The 22,136-nt window shown below is 39.2% G+C and overlaps 1 protein-coding gene across 3 annotated transcripts in view; it reads right to left on the reverse strand.

The window, feature by feature from the left end:
• Window positions 1–8,189: 8,189 nt before the first annotated feature.
• Window positions 8,190–22,136, reverse strand: part of USP33 (ubiquitin specific peptidase 33) — a 65,161-nt gene continuing 51,214 nt past the window's right edge. For all 3 annotated transcript variants that reach the window (XM_043575319.1, XM_043575318.1, XM_043575317.1), the window contains 3 exons: window positions 11,554–11,656; window positions 9,754–9,822; window positions 8,190–9,382 (listed from right to left, as the gene is read on the reverse strand). In XM_043575319.1, coding sequence (XP_043431254.1) covers window positions 9,225–9,382; window positions 9,754–9,822; window positions 11,554–11,656 — 330 coding nt within the window. In that variant the 3' untranslated portion in view covers window positions 8,190–9,224. The remainder of the gene's footprint in view (window positions 9,383–9,753; window positions 9,823–11,553; window positions 11,657–22,136) is intronic.

A 22,136-nucleotide genomic window follows, 5' to 3' on the forward strand; every position in this document is an offset into this window, starting at 1 on the left:
AAAGGTGACAGATATATTTTTATATTAACACATCAGCTTGCCTTTACTGAACCTAATTGGTTCCAGGCCCTATTCTAGGACTAGAGTCACAAAAATAAACAAGGTTTCCCTACCTTGCTCTATATGTTTTAGAGCCAAGTTCTATGTATAATAACCATAACAACCATCTCTTCTTGAGTCATATGTGGCAGGCAGTCTGCTATGTACTTTTTATCACTGATTCTATTTTAATCTTCCAATGTTCTAAGATAGATATTGTTAATGTTAGGCACCAAAATGTACTTCTCAGATACCCTTCAGAAATGAAGGACTTATTACCCAATGGCCAGGAGTGTTGTCCACAGACAGCCATTAACTGTCAACCCCCTTCTGGTGTTGCTCAGTGTCACACCTCTTCCCAAGGAGGCCACATCCAAAGACTGATCAATATAGAGCCACTAATAGTATCTATCAGGATTGTTGGAAGGACTGGCCCTCTCACCTCAACTTGGGATAATTATGGTGGATCATCCTATATGCAGAACTTGTATCAACTGTTGCATCCCATTAAGACTACATGACTGCTTGACTTCTGCTGCCCAGTTCTTCCCTAACCTCAAAAATGATGATCTAAGAGCATTTCCTAAAAAAATCTACACACTAATCACGTAAATGTCTGCTTCTTGGAGAGCCCAACCTATGACACTATTCACATTTTTCTGGTGAGAAAATAGGCTTAGAGAGTTATGTAATTTGCATAAATTTGAACTGCAGAAGGCTCTATGTAGAGATACAAATATTGTGGGAACAGAGGAGGGTTGGGAAAGGCTTTTTACAAGGGTTGGCATTCAGGTTACAGCATGAGTTTGCAAAGCAGAGAAAAAAAGACCATTCTCAGCTAAGGGAACTGCATGATTGAGAGTATGTAGGAATGTGAGAGGGGAACTACAAGTAGCCCCAAGTGGCAGGGTTCTAGGGTCTTTGGAGCAAGCACTTAAGGGGTGAGGGGGATAGACTAGTTCATTGATGGTAAAGAAGATGGCCAAGGAGAGAAAATTCTAGGCCTGGGTGTAGATCCTGGCCAAGCAGAAAGGGATAAGAGCCCCCCTTAGATCTTCAATTATCTAAGAGGGGGGAAAAGGAGCTCTCTTGCACTCAGAAAAAGAAACCACTGCCAAGTTCACTAGTGAAGGTCACTCCCTAATTATGATATATCCCATATGCTCTTGGTTGTTTTCATCTAGGATCACAGAATACTGAAGATAGAAGAGACTTCAAGATCATCTAATTCAGGGATTTGCACAATATTTACTGGAGCACTGGGATTCCTTTTACACACATAGTCTTCTGCCAGAATCCAATACTTAATCCAAATAAAACGACCTAGGAATTGGCAACCACTGACATCTGCCTTTAAGGCACTGCCTCAGGACATGCTTAGAAAACCATTTATGGGGGCGCCTGGGTGGCGCAGTCGGTTGGGCGTCGGACTTCAGCCAGGTCACGATCTCGCGGTCCGGGAGTTCAAGCCCCGCGTCAGGCTCTGGGCTGATGGCTCAGAGCCTGGAGCCTGTTTCCGATTCTGTGTCTTCCTCTCTCTCTGCCCCTCCCCCGTTCATGCTCTGTCTCTCTCTGTCCCCAAAATAAATAAACATTGAAAAAAAAATTAAAAAAAAAAAGAAAACCATTTATGTAGTTAGTTCATTCATTCAATAAGCATGCTAGTTGCTGTACAAGGTGCTGGAGATACAGTAGTAAACAAAGCAAGCATAGACCCTACTCTTACAGATCCTGTAGTCTAGGGAGGGAGACTGACATTCAAGAAATAATCATACAGGCACACCTGTGTGGCTCAGTCGGTTGAGCATGCAACTCTTGATACCAGCTCAGGTCATGATATCATGGTTCATGATATCTGCACTGACATTGTGGAGCCTGCTTGAGATTCTCCCCCCACCCCACCCCTCCTCTGTTTGTTCTCTTTCTCTCAAAATAAATATATTTTTTTTAATTTTTAAAGAATCACGCAAATACTGTACATAAATTAAAACTAGAGGCACCTGGGTGGCTCAGTCGGTTAAGCGTCTGACTCTTGATCTCAGCTCAGGTCTTGATCTCAGGGTTGTGAGTTCAGGCCCCTCACTGGGCTCCACTCTGGATGTAAAGCCTACTTAAAAAAAAGTTTCAAACTGATAAGCACCATGAATGAAAATTACAGGTGACTAATGAAAATATGTCCATATGCTCCAAAGTACATGTTCTGAGGTCTTTAGATAGAAGAAAAAGGGAAGGCTTCCTGAGGAAATAACATCTGGGCTGAATGAAACCAAAAGTGTGAATGTGCATTTAGGAGTTAGGCAGAAGGTATAAAACATTACACAGAGAGAGGTTGATGGAAAGGCCCCTAAAAACACGGAACTACTACCACCAGAAATAAGCTGCTACTTTTACTGTGGATATATATAAAATATGAAATGTACCCTAATCACTTTCATTAGCTCATGCTTTCCATGTCATATCGTTCGGAGATGGTTATATAATCTATTTAAACGTTTTTCTCTTTGGGGGTATTAAGGCTATTCTACTTTCCTGCTTACAAATGATTGGCTTGATAAATGCCCTTATATCCAAATATGTATCTAGGTTATTTGGGGGGCTAAATCTCCAAGATTTAGGTAGCTGATTGAATTTCTTAGTATGTTAAAAGGGAGTCTAGGATTCCTGGGTTGTGTGACCAGAAAGATGGAGGTGTCACTGAAGACCATAGGAAATACCATAAGTAGGAGCAGGTTTAGGGGAGGAAATGATGTCTGCCATTAGGGTATACTGAATTTGAATTAACTCATACATCCAAATGAAGCTGCCCAGGAGTCAGTAGAATATATAGATCTGGGATGCAAGCCCTAGGTCATAACTACAGGTACAGATTTGTGAGTCTCCAACATACAAACAGAAACTGAATCCTGGGTTTAGATTATCCAGGAAGAGCACAAAGAATGAGAAGAACTGAAAATGTAGAACAAAACCTTGAGAAATTCAAACATTTGGAGGCAAAGGGGAAAAAAAAAGGACAATTACAGAGGAGAAGCAAGAGGCAAGAACAGTAAAAGGAAAACTAGGATAGAATAGTACCTCCAAAACCAGGGAGAAGGTAATTTGAAAGAGAGCCATCAACATTAATTGACAGAAATTTACCAGCTACAGATTTTGTGCCATACACTGTGGTAAGCACAGGAGTGAACAAGACAAATCCTTTTGGTGCGTACTGACTAGTGGGGAAGACGTTGTTGTACACTGCCCAAAAAACCAGTATATTTGGCATATTTTTTTAAAAATTATCCTTGGGGTGCCTGGGTGGTTCAGTCAGTTGAGCGTCTGACTTCGGCTCAGGTCACAATCTCGAGGTTCCTGAGTTCAAGCCCTGCATCAGTCTCTGCTAACAGCTCAGAGCCTGGAGCCTGCTTCAGATTCTATGTGTCCTTCTCGCTCTCTGCCCCTCCCCCACTCGCACTCTGTCTCTCAAAAATGAATAAACATTCTTTAAAAAATTTTTTTAAATTATCCTTGCTTATTTCTAAAAATACTTATGGGGCTTACCAAAAAACATTAATACAATAGACAAAATCAAATTTAAAATGATTAAAATGGGTAAGTTGAAGTAAAATAATGCACAAAAATACCTATTCTAGGGTCCTGAGCACTGCTTCAATTCTGGCATACCTTGTAACAAGGAAAAACAAGATCATTTATGACAGTGTCAGCATCCATAGGATAACAAACCAGTTGCTCAGGGGAGGCATTACTATTCCCAGTACTAAGATCAAAGATAAATTTGTCCCACAATTTATCAAAACAAGATTATGTCATATAGTGAACTGTATCCTCAACAGCTTCTTTACAGTAAATCCAACAACTAATATTGTGGGGCTCTTTATTACAACATCTCTCCACCTAGGCTGAAGGCAATTCTATTAAGCTTGAAAGAGGGCAACAGCATAGCCCAGGTAAGAAACTCTTAACAGACTAATTTAGCAAAGGAAACATTTGGAAATATTGAAAAGGATAAATGAATTATAACAATTCTTCAGATGATCCCCCCATTCCTTCATGATCTTCCATTCATCCTCCAGGGATGGTACAGTCCATAGATACTAATCTCTGGGATCTCAACTGACCACAGGAGCACCAAGTTAGTACTGGTTTCAACATTTATCACATTACAGATCCTGAACCACTTTCTTTTTCTACGATTCATTTATAGAGTGATGTTGAAAAAGTCCCTCAAAAGAAATCCTAGAATGATTAAATTGCCATTTTGCAACCTGTAATGAAATCATTGATTCAGGGAATACTCATCAGTAGATAAAATTATTAGTGGAAAAGTTGATCAGTACCTTTACAGTGGAAGAAAGAACGCTTTACTGGGTTCTGACCATCTGAACCCAGATTAATCCTTGTAGCACTAAAGTGGAATAACCAAGTATGTGTGACCCCCTCCTGCTTTTCCCTTGCTTTACCAGGTTGGTCAAATGTGTGAGATGGTTATATTGGGATCTCCCAGTGAATGGTCACCTAGTATTCAGGCCCCTATATAGTTCCTTCCCAATAGAGGATAGCAGAAATGACACTGTGTCAGTTCCAGACCTAACCGTTTAGAACCTTACAGCTTTTTCTTTCACGCTTTTGGAATCCTCTAAGTAAGGAAAATCAGGCTATTCTTGAGAGCAGCCACATGGAGAGGTCCTGGAGGATAAGATCCTATGGAGACCTTGATGGAAATGAATGTTGTGGCTCAGCCAACAATCAGCACCAAGGCTCCAGTTATGTCAGGAGCCTTTTTGGACTTAACAACATAGCATATCTGCCAGCTCAGTGCAGCCTCATGAGTGACTCCAGACAACCCACAAGATCGTGAAAAATAATAAATCCTTGTTTTAACCAACTTTTGAGGGCTTTGTTATACTACAAAAGATAGTCTTCAACCTGAGTAGCATCATGACTGCTGTTAGAGAACTATACGTGCTGTTATATTCATGAACAGTTTCACCCTTCAGTGTCCACAGGTCCTATGGCACAAGTTCACATGGGTGAGAAAGAAAATCGAATGAACTTAAACCCAAAGAGCTTGTTTGATAAATCTATACCTGAACAGTTGCTATCATAATTATACGTTCATAATCTTGCCAAATGTACACACTTCAGACGAGTTACTGAAGTCCTTACCCACTTAGCAATTAAAGCCACACGGAGAAATGGACTGGGATCCTGGACTTTCTGCCATTGATGACATGTAAAAAGCACTGTAGGATGATGTATCTGTCAGGGCACATTTTTTTGCACCCAAAATTGGGAAGAGATATACAATTACTATGTACTTTGTATCTTTTGATGTTTATTTTTATTTTGAGAGAGAGCACATGCGCATGTGCAGGTGAGCAGGGGAGAAGAGAAAGGGAGAGAGAATCCCAAGCAGGCTCCAAGCTGTCAGCACAGAGCCCTGCATGGGGCTCAATCTCACATACTGTGAGATCAGGACCTAAGCCGATGTCAAGAGTCAGGACACTTAACCCACTGAGCCACCCAAGTGCCCCTGGTACTTTGTATCTTTTAAAGCATTTAGGGGGCGCCTGGGTGGCGCAGTCGGTTAAGCGTCCGACTTCAGCCAGGTCACGATCTCGCGGTCCGTGAGTTCGAGCCCCGCGTCGGGCTCTGGGCTGATGGCTCAGAGCCTGGAGCCTGTTTCCGATTCTGTGTCTCCCTCTCTCTCTGCCCCTCGCCCCGTTCATGCTCTGTCTCTCTCTGTCCCAAAAATAAATAAACGTTGAGAAAAAAAATTAAAAAAAAAAAAAAGCATTTAGTATCACAACAACCCAAGATAGTACTCATTTTACAGATGGGGAAACCAACATCAGTCAAAGTTTACAGCTAGTAAGTGTCAAAGTTTACAGCTAGTAAGTGGCAGAGCCAGGATTCAAAAATGAGCAGTTTAACTACATTAGAGTGACTGCATTAATGGCATTAATTGTTCATATCTCTCTGTATCCACACCTTTTGCCATGTGACTTTGTAGTTCCTCTCATTAAAAGTAGACTGTATTCCCACATCCCTTGATTCTAGGTTCCACCATGTAACTTGGTTTGGCCAATGAGTTCTTAGCAGATAGGACACATGCAGAGGTTTGAAAACAACTTGCTCCTCTGCCATGAACAAGAGAACGTGCCTGGGTTAGCCTGGTGAAGGACACAAGAAACAGAGCCCAATTCAAGACAAATGAGTGAGCCCAGCCAAAGTCTCAAGACCTGCCTAGCCAACGCCAAACCTGAATGCAAATACATGAGTGAGCCCAGTGGAGACCAGCCACAGCCTGATTTGCTGAACTCCACAAACTTGTAAAATAACTAAATGTTTTTGTATACCACTGAATTTTTGTGGTTGTTATATAGCATTTTTGCACCAGAAGTTAACCAATACATTCACTGGACTCTAGAGCCCATTCTAATAACTATTTATACTGCTTTTTCAAACTTTTGAGTTTTAGGTAACTAACATATGAACATATATATTTGGCACAGAGTTTTGATCTTGGGGTTGAGAGTTTGAGCCCGACATTGTATGTAGAGATTGCTTTAAAAAAAAAAGTGATAGCTGAAAGCAAGGAAGTGAGTGAGCCCTCTAAATAGGGAGATATGCGGAGGAAGAAAATGGATAAAATGCAGCACCAGGCAAGTTTAAAGAAGGAAGTTTCAGGATATAATAGTGGCTGAGAAACAGTAATTGGATTCTCTAAATGGAAATTTACTTGTGACTTCTGAAAGAAGCATAGATTTTGAAGTAAGACACATCTGGGTTTGAATCTGACACTTAGTTGTGTGTACTTGGGCATATTAATCTGTGCCAAACATTTGCATTAGTAGGAATTCAGCATTAGTAGTGATTAGTAGTAGCTGTGTTATCATTAAAATAGTCTTGAACAGTGGCCTGGGTTTTTTCCCCTAAAAAAATAGTTTCTTGGGGCACCTGGGTGGTTCAGTCGTTTAAGTGTCCAACTCTTCATTTTGGCCTAGGTCATGATCTCACAGTCCTGGGATTGAGACCCACACTGGACTCCACACTGGGTGTGGAGTTTGCTTAAGATTCTCTCTCTCCCTTGGGTGCCTGCATGATTCAGTCTGTTAAGCATCTGACTTCGGTTCAGGTCATGACTTCAGTTTGTGAGTTCAAACTGTGTGCTACCACATCAGGCTCTGTGATGACAACTCAGAGCCTGGAGCCTGCTTCACATTTTGTGTGTCTCTCTCTGCCTCTTCCCCCACTATGCTCACTCACACACACTCTCTCTCTCTCAAAAATAAATAAACATTTAAAAAAAAAGATTCTCTCTCCCTCTCCTTCTGCTCTCCCTCTGTACATGCACTTTCCTTCTCAAAAAAAAAAAAAAAGAGAAAGAGTTTCTTACCTAATCCCCTTACATGCAATCCTTCAAAACGGTAACAAGTATATTCAAACTTATCATCTTGGAGAGTTACAGGAGCAGCTTCAAAATACAGGGAAATTACCTCTTTCTGATATAATTAATCACACATAATCTTCCAAAGTTTGTTATGAAAATAGTAATGCTAATAATGAATGTGACTAATACTATCATCTGTTTCAAAAGAATTCATTGGGAGATATTATAAAATGGTGAATAAGCACTGGTATGAAGTTACATTGACTGGAGTTGGGAGTCCCCATCTGCCACTTCTTTGCTGTGTAACTTGGGGCAAGCCACTTGATCTAAGTTATAACGCTGTAATAAGGATTAAACATAAGTAAAGCACTTTAGTAAGGTGGCTGAAACATCATAAATATTCAATAAATGACAAGCACTATTAAAAACAAACCTTTTTTGACTATCTCTTAAATACCAAAATTACAATAAGCTCTGGTGATTCAGAGTTGGATACAACATCATTAAATCTGTGAAGAGGATCATAATGTAACTACGAGGAAGAAGAAATCTGAAAGCTAGATACATCTTTTTAAAAATTCAAATACATCTTAATGCTGATTAATTAAGCTCGCTGTTTCATTAAACATCAAAACTTTAAGTACTATACCAAATGACTTATTTTGCCTACCTGTGATTAAGAAATAACAGGAAGACATTAATATTAGCAAACTTTATACCTTTCACACTTAATATTCATCAAGTCAATTCAACACCCAAGTTACACATTTTAAAATCATTTTTATTGAACTAATTTTAACAACACTGTTTTAGCTGGTGGCAATTGCCCCACACCAAAACAAACCATCATGAATGCTATTCAACATCCTCAAAGTAATCCAGTTTGTTTTTGTACTTGGAATATAGTTAAAGTTTTGACATCACATAATCAAGCAAATAGCAGTGCATACTATATTATCCAAAAAGACTTTATGCATTTCATTAAAAAAATCATTTTGCAAGTGTCTTTAGCTTTATCAACAATCTCATCAACACATTCCATACTTCATGCTCTCAAAATAAAAAGTGCCCTAAAACTAACTCTAAGTTTTTTACTAATATTAATGAATACTATCCAGGGTTACAGGAATTGAAGTTTAACCTTTTACAGTATAAGAGGCAATAAGTTACTGATAACTGCTGACACAAATTCCACTCAAACTAAATACATCCTTGATACATTCAAAAAGACATTTTGTAAATATTAATATGCTAGTTTATATGCTGCAGTGCAAAAGAAGTGACACCTTAACGTTTCCTGAGCTTTAGGAAATTACCATTTTTCTGACTACAACTTTCAATTTAAAATAGGCTCTTTATTATATGAAGCCATGTCAAAACTATACAATTAAATTAGGTTTCTGGAGAACTGAAATGATTGGTCAGAGTTATGGTATTTTAAGGTAATGAAAAAGTTTCCAAAGCAAAAGTATTTACAAAACTACAAAGGATACTATGGATTTGCATGTAGTATAAAGGTCAAAGATAACCTACTGATTACCAAATGATCACAATTATCCCTTCTCTTTCAAAAATATCACACTGAAAGACTTTACGGTAGGTTATCTAGCATTAAATATACCAACCTGTAGTATATCATACATTTAACACATTCTTCCATAATGCCCAGTAAGAAGGAATAAGAGATAAAATATTAAAAATCAAGAAAATAAACATGTTTTTAGGAATGTTTTTGCATGTGTATGCGAGAGGAAATGAAAATGATTTCTCATTAGAACTTTCTATATCCTCAAAATTACAAGGACCGAGTTTCTACTTCAATTTTTTCTTCTGCTTGCAGACTATCAGGGTCAACATGAACAACTGGAGGTCGTAGGATAACTTCGGGCCCTCCACCATATATAGACTGTAGAAAATTCCATGTTTCTTCTGAAATCTGACCAGAATCTGCTCCTAAAATTAAGTGCAAACAGAATAATATTTACAATCCTACATATTCATATTGCAAAAACATTCATAATGTACCCTCCCCCCAGCATAAATACTCCAGGGTAACTGAGAACTTGTGGAACATGAATTTTCAGATTACCAGCCCATATTGTTATAAGCTGCAACATATGGTCTGTCTTAAGTACTCTTTCCTAGCTCATACAAAAGCCTTAAAACCTTTGCTCAAATAACAAACACTGGCAACTTTTAGGCAAGTATTTGTCCTACTTCATGTATGAATTATATCATTGAGCTGCGTAAAAAATGTGGCACAGATGGCTAGTAATGATATATTCTTAACAGTGACAGATAGTTTAAATATTAGTCAAACTTACCTTGCCTGAGCATTACATTGCCACATTTAGTGACTGCAATTTTAGTGTTATCAATAGGACCTGGAGGATCTAAGTCAAAAGGAAAAACAAGTGATCAAAATGCATACTTTTCAAAGGAATGCACCAAAGAATTACATATTTCTGTGCTTGAAATAGTTGAGGAATGCAACTATATAATCACACTGATTATTATAGTGAATTCTGAACTGTCTTCTGAGCTTCTTTTTGGGTCTTTTTGGTTCCCCCAAAACAAAACCAAGAAAGAAAGGGGGAAAGAGACTCTCTCACTACCATCCAAAATCTCTATCTTAACTATCCATTTGAGGATCACAGGTTAAAATGCACTTTTAAAAAATAAATAAATAAAGTAAAATAAAATTCACTTTTAATACTATAAAAGAACAATTCTTTTGTAATTTAAAAAGAAATCATGTAGGGGTGCCTGGGTGGCTCAGCTGGGTAAGCATCCAACTTGGGCTCAGGTCATGATCTCGAGGTTCGTGAGTTCGAGTCCTGGATTGGGCTCTGTGCTGACAGCTCAGAGCCTGGAACTTGCTTTGGATTCTGCGTCTCCCTGTCTCTCTGCCCCTCCCCTGCTCACACTCTCTCTTTCTCTCAAAAATAAACATTAAAAAAATTATTTTTTAAAAAGAAATCATGTAATTCTCGATTTATTTCAGATTGTCATTATTTAAACTAAAAACATTACAAAAGCATTATAAAATGAAATGTTAAAATACATCCTTTTTTAATTTAAGGGGGAAAAACACCCATTTTCCCCTTGAATACAAAATATAAAAGGACAGTGCATGTTCATTACTAAAATCTGAAGGAAAAAAAAAGGCACAAGGAAGAAAAAATATTGTAATCCCATTACAGAGAGATAAGCAGGTTTAATATCTGTGGGGTTTTTTGCCTTTGCATATGTTTGCCATTTTTTTAAATATAAAAGTTTCAGAGGATGTATACAGTATTGCAACCTTTTTCATATATCAAGAACATCTTTTTACACATACTGTCACAAAAATTATTTTTAAATTTTTTATGATGTTTATTTATTTTGAGAGAAAGTGCATGCAAGTGGGGGAGGGGCAGAAAAAGAGGGAGAGAGAAGTCCCAAGCAGGTTCTGCACCCTCAGCACACAGCCCAGTGTGGGGTTCAATTCCACAAACCATGAGATCATGACCTGAGCTGAAATCAAGAGTGAGACATTTAACCAACTGAGCTGACCAGGCGCCCCACAAATTTGTTTTTAAAGTCCACAAAGTAGTAATGGTTAAACCATTATGTAACCAATGTTGGGAAGATTTTTTTTAACTTTTCGATATTAAGATTGTAGACTAATTTTGTTCGGTTCCTCTATTCCTGCTATGAATATGCTATAATTCATGAAATAGGTTTAAAGCATTTATATAACCAGAATATACACTAGACTGTTAGATCTTTTTCTCTTTTTCTCACTGGTATATAATCCCAAGTGCATACAGATACTCAAAAAGTATTTGTTAATTTAAAAAAAAATCAACAAAGAATTTCTTTTTTATTATTTTTTATTTTTTTTTTAAACGTTTATTTATTTTTGAGACAGAGAGACAGAGCATGAACAGGGGAGGGGCAGAGAGAGAGCGAGACACAGAATCTGAAACAGGCTCCAGGCTCTGAGCTGTCAGCACAGAGTCCGACACGGGGCTCGAACTCATGGACCGTGAGATCATGACCTGAGCCGAAGTCGGACGCTTAACCGACCAAGCCACCCAGGCGCCCCAACAAAGAATTTCATTTTTCAGTTAACCACTTACCTCCATCTTTACCCTTCACAAAACTTTCCCATTCTCTAAACCACTGCATACTGATGCAATAAAAAGTAGCTGGAGAGTCCTCCTCTTGGAATGCTCTGTTTAGCTATAGGAAGAAAAAAAATCAGTCACCTAATATCTAAAACTTGTTTTATAGCAGAATACAACCATTCTACTTTAGCATCTGAGAAGGCCAGTTCCTCGTAAAGAATGTGATGTACATTGATGCTAAGTTATCTTAGTACCACAGTAACACTATAAATAAACAAGTCTAGGTTATGTCTCAAAATTTACAAGTATACACAAAAGGAGAATCAAAGACAATAACTGAAAATGGTCAAGGTAAGTCTTCAAAACAACAAATACTCTACATATTTATTAAAAATCAAATGTGTAAATCTTATTTAAACATATCATATCCACTGTCTACCCTTTACTTCTGTTCACTTAAGATATCAGTGGACATGTTGCTATTACAAACACAATGCTGCAATGAATTACAAGCACAGTGCTGCAAAGAATAATCTTGTACATGTCATTTCACCAACAATATACATATATGTATAGGACAAATTCCCAAAAGTGGTGGGACAAAAGTCCCTAAAGTTGTTCCATTCCCTCTTCTAAGGCCTAAGGAAATGAGTATGTGACTCATCTAGGCAAAACTCTACTAGAAATGGAAATCTTCGGGGTGCCTGGGTGGCACAGTCGGTTAAGCGTCCGACTTCAGCCAGGTCACGATCTCGCGGTCCAGGAGTTCGAGCCCCGCGTCAGGCTCTGGGCTGATGGCTCAGAGCCTGGAGCCTGTTTCCAATTCTGTGTCTCCCTCTCTCTCTGCCCCTCCCCTGTTCATGCTCTGTCTCTCTCTGTCCCAAAAAAATAAATAAACGTTGAAAAAAAAAATTTTTTTTTAAATAAAAAAAAAAAAGAAATGGAAATCTTCAGGAGCGATCTAATGGTGAGAATGAAGTCACTCCAATGTCAATTTTGTTAGCTACATACTCAGAACTAGCCTGGAATCTAAAATTCTGGAGAAGTTGGTTATTCAGTTTTACCTTTTGATAAATTTCTTTTTTGCTTAAGTTAGCTAATGTGGGCTACTACTGCTTTCAACTAAAGAAGCTGAAATGATAGAAAAACTAGTATGAAAAGAAAGGTGGAGGCAAAGAGCTTGGGAAAGATGAAGGGTATCTGAAATTTATCTACCTGTATTCGTGTGAAAAGAGAGGAGACTCTTAAAAATATTTCATTATGGGTAACTAAATGCCCATGGTACATACTATTTGAGGACAAAGACAGCCAAATTCAGATAATGTCTCTCCTAGAATCAAATCTAGTAAAACCCTGCCATTATCCCCAAAGATCCTTATAATAGCACAGAAGTACCTCCATGATCTGGCTCCATGATTTGACTTCATCTTCTAATACTTTCTTCATCATGTATTCACTTGTAGTCACATAGACCTCTTTGTTATTCCCAGAACCAAATATTTACATTCCTGCTTCTTAAAGCTTTTACATGGCCATCACTCCTTTTCACGCTTATCTGAAAACCTTCCGCACCTCCTTCAAGTCTTTGCTTACATGTCACCTTCTCAATAAAGGCCTATCTTGATCACCCTTTTTGAAATTGCACCTGACACCTCCCATCATCACTGTACTATGTTCTAGTACACTGTTCTATTATTTTCCTTTTCCACAGAACTCATTACCTTTCAATACATCATGTATTATTTATTTATTAAAGTTATTTGAGGGCAAGGATCTTTCTGGGATATAAGATAGTTGCTTCCACAGAACAATGAAAGGCAATGAAAAACACTGTGGCTGTCTGATGGTTAACGAAGAAATCAAAGTATGTCTGTCTCAAGGTAGAGAATTAAAGTTGGGACTTTCTATGATGCACAATTTATCCCTAGAGAATGGAGATTTCTGAAACGTAATGTCAGATTGATTATACCAATTAAATACACTTAGCACATAGCTTTATCAGGTTTGAATACTTTCAGGACTTCATTTTTGGCATTAGGATATTTCTTATGTGTCTAGGTGGGGTTTTTAAACTATTTAGTTAACTACAACCACCTCATTAATTTAAAGATACATGTTGGGGCACCTGAGTGGCTCAGTCGGTTTGAGCATCCGACTCTTGATTTTAGCTCAGGTCATGATCTCATGGTTTGTGAGTTCAAGCCCCTCATCAGGCTCCATGCTGACAGTGTGGAGCCTGCTTGGGATTCTCTCTCTCTCTCTCTCTCTCTCTCTCTGCCCCTCCCCAACTCATCCTCATGCTCACTCTCAAAAAAAAAACAACAAAAAACAAAAAAAAACACTTAAAAAAAAAGATACATGTTTTTTTCTACTTCAGGTTAATTTCTCTAAACTGTTGCCCTAATAGTTGTTCCTCCCCTCTAGTCTCTTCTAAAATAAATATGCAGTGCCTGGGTGGCTTGATTTCAGCTCAGGACATAATTTCATGGCAAGTCCTGAGTCAGGCTCTACCCTGGGCTCAATCTCTCAGTCATCTTCCTCACTGGGTGTGGAGCCTGCTTGGGATTCTCTCTCCCTCTCCAAATGTCCCTCCCCCAGTTGCTCACATGCTCTGACTCTCTCAAAAAAATTTTTTTAATTAAAAAAATAAAATAAAATTACCTATTAGAAAAACATTGGATTCTGTATCTATCCAACATGTTGAAACTTCTGTTTTCCATCTGTTTATCCTTGTGTTTCATTTTAGGAGAAACTCTGGAAAACCTTTCAGTACACCACTTTGCTCTCCAGCATTATTTATGCTGCTATTCAATCAACTCATCTGTTGAGTTTTGTTTTTATGATATAATATCTTTATGTCTTTATCTCTCTGAGGATCAACTGTAATTTTTTAATGTTCATTTATTTTTTATATAGCACGGGGGGGGGGGGGGGTAGAGAGAGAGAAGGGGACAGAGGATCCAAAGCGGGCTGTGTGCTGACAGCAGTGAGCCCAATGCAAGGCTCAAACTCACAAACTGAGATCATGACCTGAGCCAAAGTCAGATGCTCAACCGACTGGGCCACCCAGGTACCCCCAATTGTGTTTATTTTAAAGCTTAATTTAAGAAATCACAATTCTATGGATTAGAAACTACCTAAGATAATTTCTTCTTTAACTGACCCACATCTCCTTATTTACTGCTGTATCCAGGCAAAAACCTTTATGCTTGTTGCCTTGTACAATGCAGGGGACAGAATGCTGAAGTTATTATTGGTGTCTGCCACTTTCAAGCTTGAAATCTGTATGATATTTCCTGTGGCCTTTGGTTTGCTTCTTCAACCTGATCCTATCTACTTTTTCAATTTTTCAGAAACTCTACTTAAGTTCCAGTCTACCAAGGGCACCTATATTTGTACTCCAGTGTTAAGTTTTACACTCACACACTGTTTTCTTTTTTTGGGGGGGGGGGTGGAATGCATGGGTGGCTTAATCTATAGAGCATCCAACTCTTGATCTCAGGGTTGTGAGTTTAAGTCCAACACTGGGCATGGAGCCTGCTTTAAAAGGGGGGGTGGGGAGTAAATTTATAGTTTTGCAACACAACCATAAACCATATTTCTGACACCCCAAAAAGTTCCCCTGCACCATCCTACAATCAATCTCTTATTCTCAGCCCCAGGAAACCACTGATGTACATTGTCTTCATGGTTTCCCACTTTTCAGATATTTCATATAAATGGAATTCAACATCACATAGCCTTTTCACATCTACTTTCCCCTGGCCTAATGTTTCTGAGATTCATCCATGCTGCTGCATGCATCAATACTCCAATCTTCTTTACTACCAGTAGTATTATTCCATTATAGAGCTATACATTTTGTTTATCCATTTGCCAGCCGAAAACATTTCAATGGTTTCCAGTTTAGGTCAATTATGACCAATACTGCTATGACCATCTGTACACACGTTTCTTTTCTATTATTTTTTTTTTCAACGTTTATTTATTTTTGGGACAGAGAGAGACAGAGCATGAACGGGGGAGGGGCAGAGAGAGAGGGAGACACAGAATCGGAAACAGGCTCCAGGCTCTGAGCCATCAGCCCAGAGCCTGACGCGGGGCTTGAACTCACGGACCGCGAGATCGTGACCTGGCTGAAGTCGGACGCTTAACCGACTGCGCCACCCAGGCGCCCCTCTATTATTTATTTTTAATGTAAGCTTTACGCCCAAGATGGGGCTTGAACTCACGACCTCAAGTCACATGCTCTACAGACTGAACCAGCCAGGCACACCTCTTGTGAACATAAGTTTTTGTGAACATAAGTTTTCATTTCTCTGGAGTAAATACTCAGAAGTGACACTGCTGAGTCACGTGCACTTATGCTTATTGAACCTAGAAGAAACTGCCAATCTATCATATGGCATGTAACATTTTGCATTCCCACCAGCATGTGACGATTCCACTTGTTCTGCATTCTTGTAAGCACTTGATATTATCCAGTTATTCTAAGAATTGTGTGATGGTATTTCACAGGTTTTAACTTGCATTTTCCTAATGATTGCTGATAGTGTACCCTTTTGTGTGTTTACTAGTCACCCCTTCTTAGAGAGAATGTCTACTAAAATATTTTCCGTGGGGCACCTGGGTGGCTCAGTTGGTTAAGCAGCCAACTCTTGATTTCAACTCAGGTCATGTTCTCACAGTAGTGAGATCGAGCCCCACGTCGGGCTCACATTCATGGGAGTCACTGACCTTATCATGTGGCATCACCTAAAAGCTGCTGGCCTATTGAAGACTCAGTTTTTGTGCATGGGTGGCAAAATTTTGTGGGGTTGGTACTGTCCTCTGTGGTATGGTATATGCTCCAAACTAGAAATCAGTATATGGTATTTTCCCCATAACCAGAATACATGAGGCTAGATACCAGGTAAAGAAAGTACCTAATGACATACAAATCTTTGCTTCTCATCTCCACAACTTTGGCCTCTACTAGTTTGGAGGTATTCAATTCCACAGGGAAACAACAATGGTTTTCTGGACTAAAAGTTGAAATACTCCTCTGGTTATGTATGGTTCCTCTAGTCACTGAACCAAGAGGCAGAGTGGGTTACAGTACTGGGTATTTAAAGGCTGAAATAAAATGGCCACTATACAACAGGAACAAAGAGGCTTATGTCTGAAAACCAGATTATACCTACTGTATTAGTTTCAGAGGGCTACTGTATAACAGATTACCATACACTTGGTATCTGAAAACAGATATTTAATCTTCCAAAGTTCTGGAGAACAGAAGCCCAAAATCAAGGTGTAGGCAGGAACATACGTTAGGGAAGATTTTAGGGGAAATTCTGTTCCTTGCCTCTTAAAGTTTCTGCTTTGTGGCTATATATTCCAAGCTCTGCCTCCTGCCTATATATGGCTTTCAGCTCTTCTGAGTCTCTTTCTTCTGTAGGTCTTTTTATAAGGACATTGATCATTGAATTTAGGGTACATGCATATAATCTACAATGATCTCATCTCAAGATCCTTAAGTTAATTACATATGCAAAACCCTTTTTCAAATCAGGTCATATTCACAATTAAGGTGAACTCACAGAGATTAGAACATGGATATATCTTTTTGGGGGGACCGCCATTCAACCCACAGCAAGCACCATTCAGTATTTCCAAACCCAGAGGTTAAAAGCTAATAGGCAACTAGAGAAATCTAAACCAGGCAAGATTACAAAGACCTCAGATTCTTCAGTAATGATGGTCTAGGTAAATACAACCACAACCAACTTAAGTGCTGATTGAGAAAACAGAGAATATGAAATGGGTAAATGATCAGCTGTACATACATATTTCTTCCTTACCGCATATACATATCTGTAAACATTTAGCAAATTTGTAAATAATTACAAATTTACTTTTCTTCCTCTACTATTTCATATAAGGTATACTGGTTGTAGTTAATCTTATAGTTTATTCTTCACAGTATGAAAGGGATATTATGACTGAACTGACTGAACTAAAGATGAATGACTAACATCCAAAAATGGATACAGTGACTCATAGAACTTTGAGTCTCCCAAGTTTAGGAAAATGTAAACGCAGCATGTATTGGTACATGAGCTGGTTGCACGGTGTTAAACAGAAACATGATATTGTTGCTACTGCTGTTGCTTACATGCATGAATACTGAGGTGACAAGAGACAGACTTTACTGTACAGCCAATAAAGCATCATTTCCATTCATTCTTACACTCCCTTCTGTGAAGAGAAGCCTACATTTTCCAGGATCCCATGCCAGGAGTACTACAGATTAGGCATTATCAATGATCTATGCAATATATAGAAGGCACAAAAGAAAGCAACTTCTCCCCTCTGGTGGCAGCTGTGAGTAGGACTGAAGCATCCACAGATGGCATAAATAGGATTTTGCCACTACTGCCAAGCATCTTCCCGAGAATCCTTTACTTGGTGTCACAGGCAGCTAACATCTTTAAAAGCAGCAGCATCTTGTGTCTTATGAGCATCCTGAGAATAACCCACCAGGGTCCTGAGATTAGCAGGTTATCAAGTTTAATAGATTTCTGAGCATTATTCTGAGAATTACCAGTGGCAAACAGTTGAGATAATTTCCAGGGACTGCACAATTTTAAATTTTTTAACTTGGAAACGATCTCAAACTTACAGGAAAACTCCAATATGACACAAAGAAATTTCCTTTACTTAGACCATGGAGAGTAAGCTGCTAAGCAAATGTTCCTTTCCTCCAAACATCTTGGTGTACATTTCATACACACAAGGACATTTTCCTACGCAACAGAAATGACTAAAAGTTGGAAATTAACATTGATATGAACCAGCCACTTCTCTAAGGAAGGCTGGTACCTTTTAGTGAAGAAAGATGTTAAGAGGCCAGGACCTGATGAAAGCTAGGTATTTTCAATCCTATTGGAATTAGCATTGCTCCCAGGCCCTTTCAGTGACAAAGGTAGGGAATTAACATATATACACATCCATCTGCTTCTATACATGTGTACACATACACACATTTGTACCTCTGTATGTATGTGTGTATATATGTATCACCATGAGTTCACAAAGATACCTAGAAGTCCAATCTAGTAACACGATCCATTTTAGTTTTCTCCCTTTGCATACCTGTAACTCTTATCTGACAATGAGAAATGTGGCTCTCACTATACTTATTATTTGATCAACTCTACATATGGAATCCATTCCTCAATCCTATCACCCACTGCACCCCAACCCCCAGCCAACATGGGTATCCATTTTCAACTTACCTGGGCTCCAACCCCCTTGACCGGGTCCACACAAGAAGCTCTCCTTAACCTGTTTGGGCTCTGAAACCCCCACGGGCCACCTCTCCTACCTCCAGCACAGCAGCCTATCCCACTTCTAGATACCTTAAGAGTCAGCAATAAGTCTAGGTAGCAATAAGTAAGTATCTTCAAAGTACTGTTGTCAGTAGCACAGTTCCAACTTTTTATTTATGGTCCAAACGCCATAAATGGTCTTCTTGACCTTCACTGACTAGTCCTTTCAGTAGTTGTTTAAGTATTTCTTTGCCTATATTCCTATTATATTCAAAATACTTACAATAACTTCTGTTCCCCCAACCCTAATGGATATAGTCATTAACCATTTATTCAAGCATTCATGGAATGAACTATTTTGTGTGTGTGTGTGTGTGTGTGTGTTTATTTATTTCTGAGAGAGACAGAGCATGAGCAGGGAAGGGGCAGAGAGAGAGGGAGACACAGAATCCAAAGCAGGCTCAGAGTCCAACACGGGGCTCGAACTCGTGAACTGCGAGATCATGACCTGAGCCTAAGTCAGATGCCCAACCAACTGAGCCATCCAGTCACCCTGGAGTGAACTATTTTAAATATTCAACTATAACTTGCCTCCTTAAATTTAGGAAACAAATGAGGCCTAAGCACAATACACAAATTGATACCTATATTATCTTCCTGTGTGTGTGAAAATTTCTTTACTTTAGGCAAGGGCACACACAAAAAATTCTAAATCCATGAAGAAAAGCAAGTATGTATACATGTGTATGATGTGTGAACATGTGCTGGGCAGCCATAACATGGAACATACTGTTCATGTCTTGTCTTTTAATGTTTATTTATTTATTTAGAGAGGTAACAAGCAGGGGAGGGGCAGGGAGAAAGGGTGAGAAAGAATCCTCAACAGGGTCCAAGCTGTCAGCACAGAGCCCGACATGGGGCTCAATCCCATGAACCAACTAAGCCACCCAGGTACCCCCATCTCTTGTCTATTTAACAAGTTCCTCTCCTTTTTTACTGAAAGAATCTCAATTTTCTCTTAAAAAATAACCCATCCCTCCACCAATATAGTCTTTGTAGGATTATCAATGCACATGGTTCTCAGGTGACTGAAACTCTATTAGGATTCTCTACTGGAACTTTGGACCATAAATAAAAAGTTGGAACTGTGCTACTGACAACAGTACTTTGAAGATACTTACTTATTGTTACCTAGATAAATGGAACTGTACTAGTCCTTGTCCGTAAATCCTGGTTGTTTATTTTTTTTAGTGTTTACTTATTTAGTTTGAAAGACAGAGAGCATGTGTGCAGGGGAGGGGCAGGAAAGAGGGGGGGGGGTGGGGAAAGGGGGAGAGGAGGAGACGGGGGGGAGAGAGAGAGAGAATGAGAATGAATCCCGAGCAGGCGCCATGCTGCCAGCACGGAGCCGAACATGGGGCTCCAACTCATGAATTGTGAGATCATGACCTGAGCTGAAACCAAGAATCAGATGCTCAACTGACTGAGCCACTCAGGCACCCCCATAAAACCTAGCAGTGTATATAAAATCATCATCATCACCATCTAGACTGGTAATCTGCTATAATTAACCAGTGATACTACAATAGTTTCTCCTCTTTACTTAATTACCTATGAATTACTTCATTTTGCCTCTCTGAATTAGTGCATATCATTAGTGCATGTTTAAATATGTCTTTTTTCCTCAACCACTATAGTATTTTAAAACTTCAGAGCCTAAGACCATCAAACAGCTCTAAGCACACAGAAAAACCCTGAATTTGCATATGGATGGGTCATTCAGTCAGCATATACACATTAAATGATTCTGAGTATAGCTGACACATAATGTTACATTAGCTTCAGGTGTACAACATAGTGATTCCATGTTTACACATTATACTGTATTCACGACCAGTGTAGCTACCACCTATCTTGATCCATTGCTCTTATGGTAGCATTGACTACATTCCTTCGTGACTTATTCATTCCATAACCACAACCTATATATGTATCCCTGTATCGCCCACCTCTCCCCCATTTTTAAATTTTAAATTAAAATGGTTTTTAATTTACTTGCATGTTGATCCTTTTCAAAAAGTAGATAATCCAATTTACTTTCAAATCATCAAAGGCTAATTCTGCTATATTGGTAAGTCTGTGAAAACTGCACAGATACAGGTTAAACTTCCTTAAAAAATCAAATAGATTGGGGCGCCTGGGTGGCTCAGTCGGTTAAACATCCAACTTCAGCTCAGGTCACGATCTCATGGTCTGTGAGTTCGAGCCACGCGTCAGGCTCTGGGCTGATGGCTCAGAGCCTGGAGCCTGCTTCCGATTCTGTGTCTCCCTCTCTCTCTGCCCCTCCCCCGTTCATGCTGTCTCTCTCTGTCTCAAAAATAAATAAAACAGGGGCGCCTGGGTGGCGCAGTCGGTTAAGCGTCCGACTTCAGCCAGGTCACGATATCGCGGTCCGTGAGTTCGAGCCCCGCGTCGGGCTCTGGGCTGATGGCCCGGAGCCTGGAGCCTGTTTCCAATTCTGTGTCTCCCTCTCTCTCTGCCCCTCCCCCGTTCATGCTCTGTCTCTCTCTGTCCCAAAAATAAATAAAAAACGTTGGGAAAAAAAAATTTAAAAATAAATAAATAAATAAATAAATAAATAAATAAAACGTTAAAAAATTAAAAAAAAAAATCAAATAGATTATTAAAAAAAACACACAAGGGGCGCCTGGGTGGCGCAGTCGGTTGAGCGTCCGACTTCAGCCAGGTCACGATCTTGCGGTCCGTGGGTTCGAGCCCTACGTCGGGCTCTGGGCTGATGGCTCAGAGCCTGGAGCCTGTTTCCGATTCTGTGTCTCCCTGTCTCTCTGCCCCTCCCCAGTTCATGCTCTGTCTCTCTCTGTCCCAAAAATAAATAAACGTTGAAAAAAAAAAAAATTAAAAAAAAAAAAAAAACCACAAGCAAACAAAAACCTGGTTGTTTAGCTCTTCCTACTGATTCTGTAATGACCTTCATATTGTTGCTTGCAATCAAGGAATGCTTCTTAATATACTCATTTTGAGGAGTATATTTGAAAGTATAGACAGTCCCACAAAACAATACTATATTTCACAAAAAGATGGAAGTAGAGAATGCAGTCTGGGTAGATAATACTTCCAGAAAAACACTAAAGGAAACCTGTAATTTACCATTTCAATAAGGAGACTTCTTGCAAGTACCAATCTGTACAACAAAATCTTTTACCAATCCATGAAAACAAAACCCCACAAAAGGAGACCTTAACTCACTAGAATTTTAATGACTTG

The sequence above is a fragment of the Prionailurus bengalensis genome, chromosome C1 (genome assembly GCF_016509475.1).
Source record: "Prionailurus bengalensis isolate Pbe53 chromosome C1, Fcat_Pben_1.1_paternal_pri, whole genome shotgun sequence".
Taxonomy (NCBI): Eukaryota; Metazoa; Chordata; class Mammalia; order Carnivora; family Felidae; genus Prionailurus; species Prionailurus bengalensis.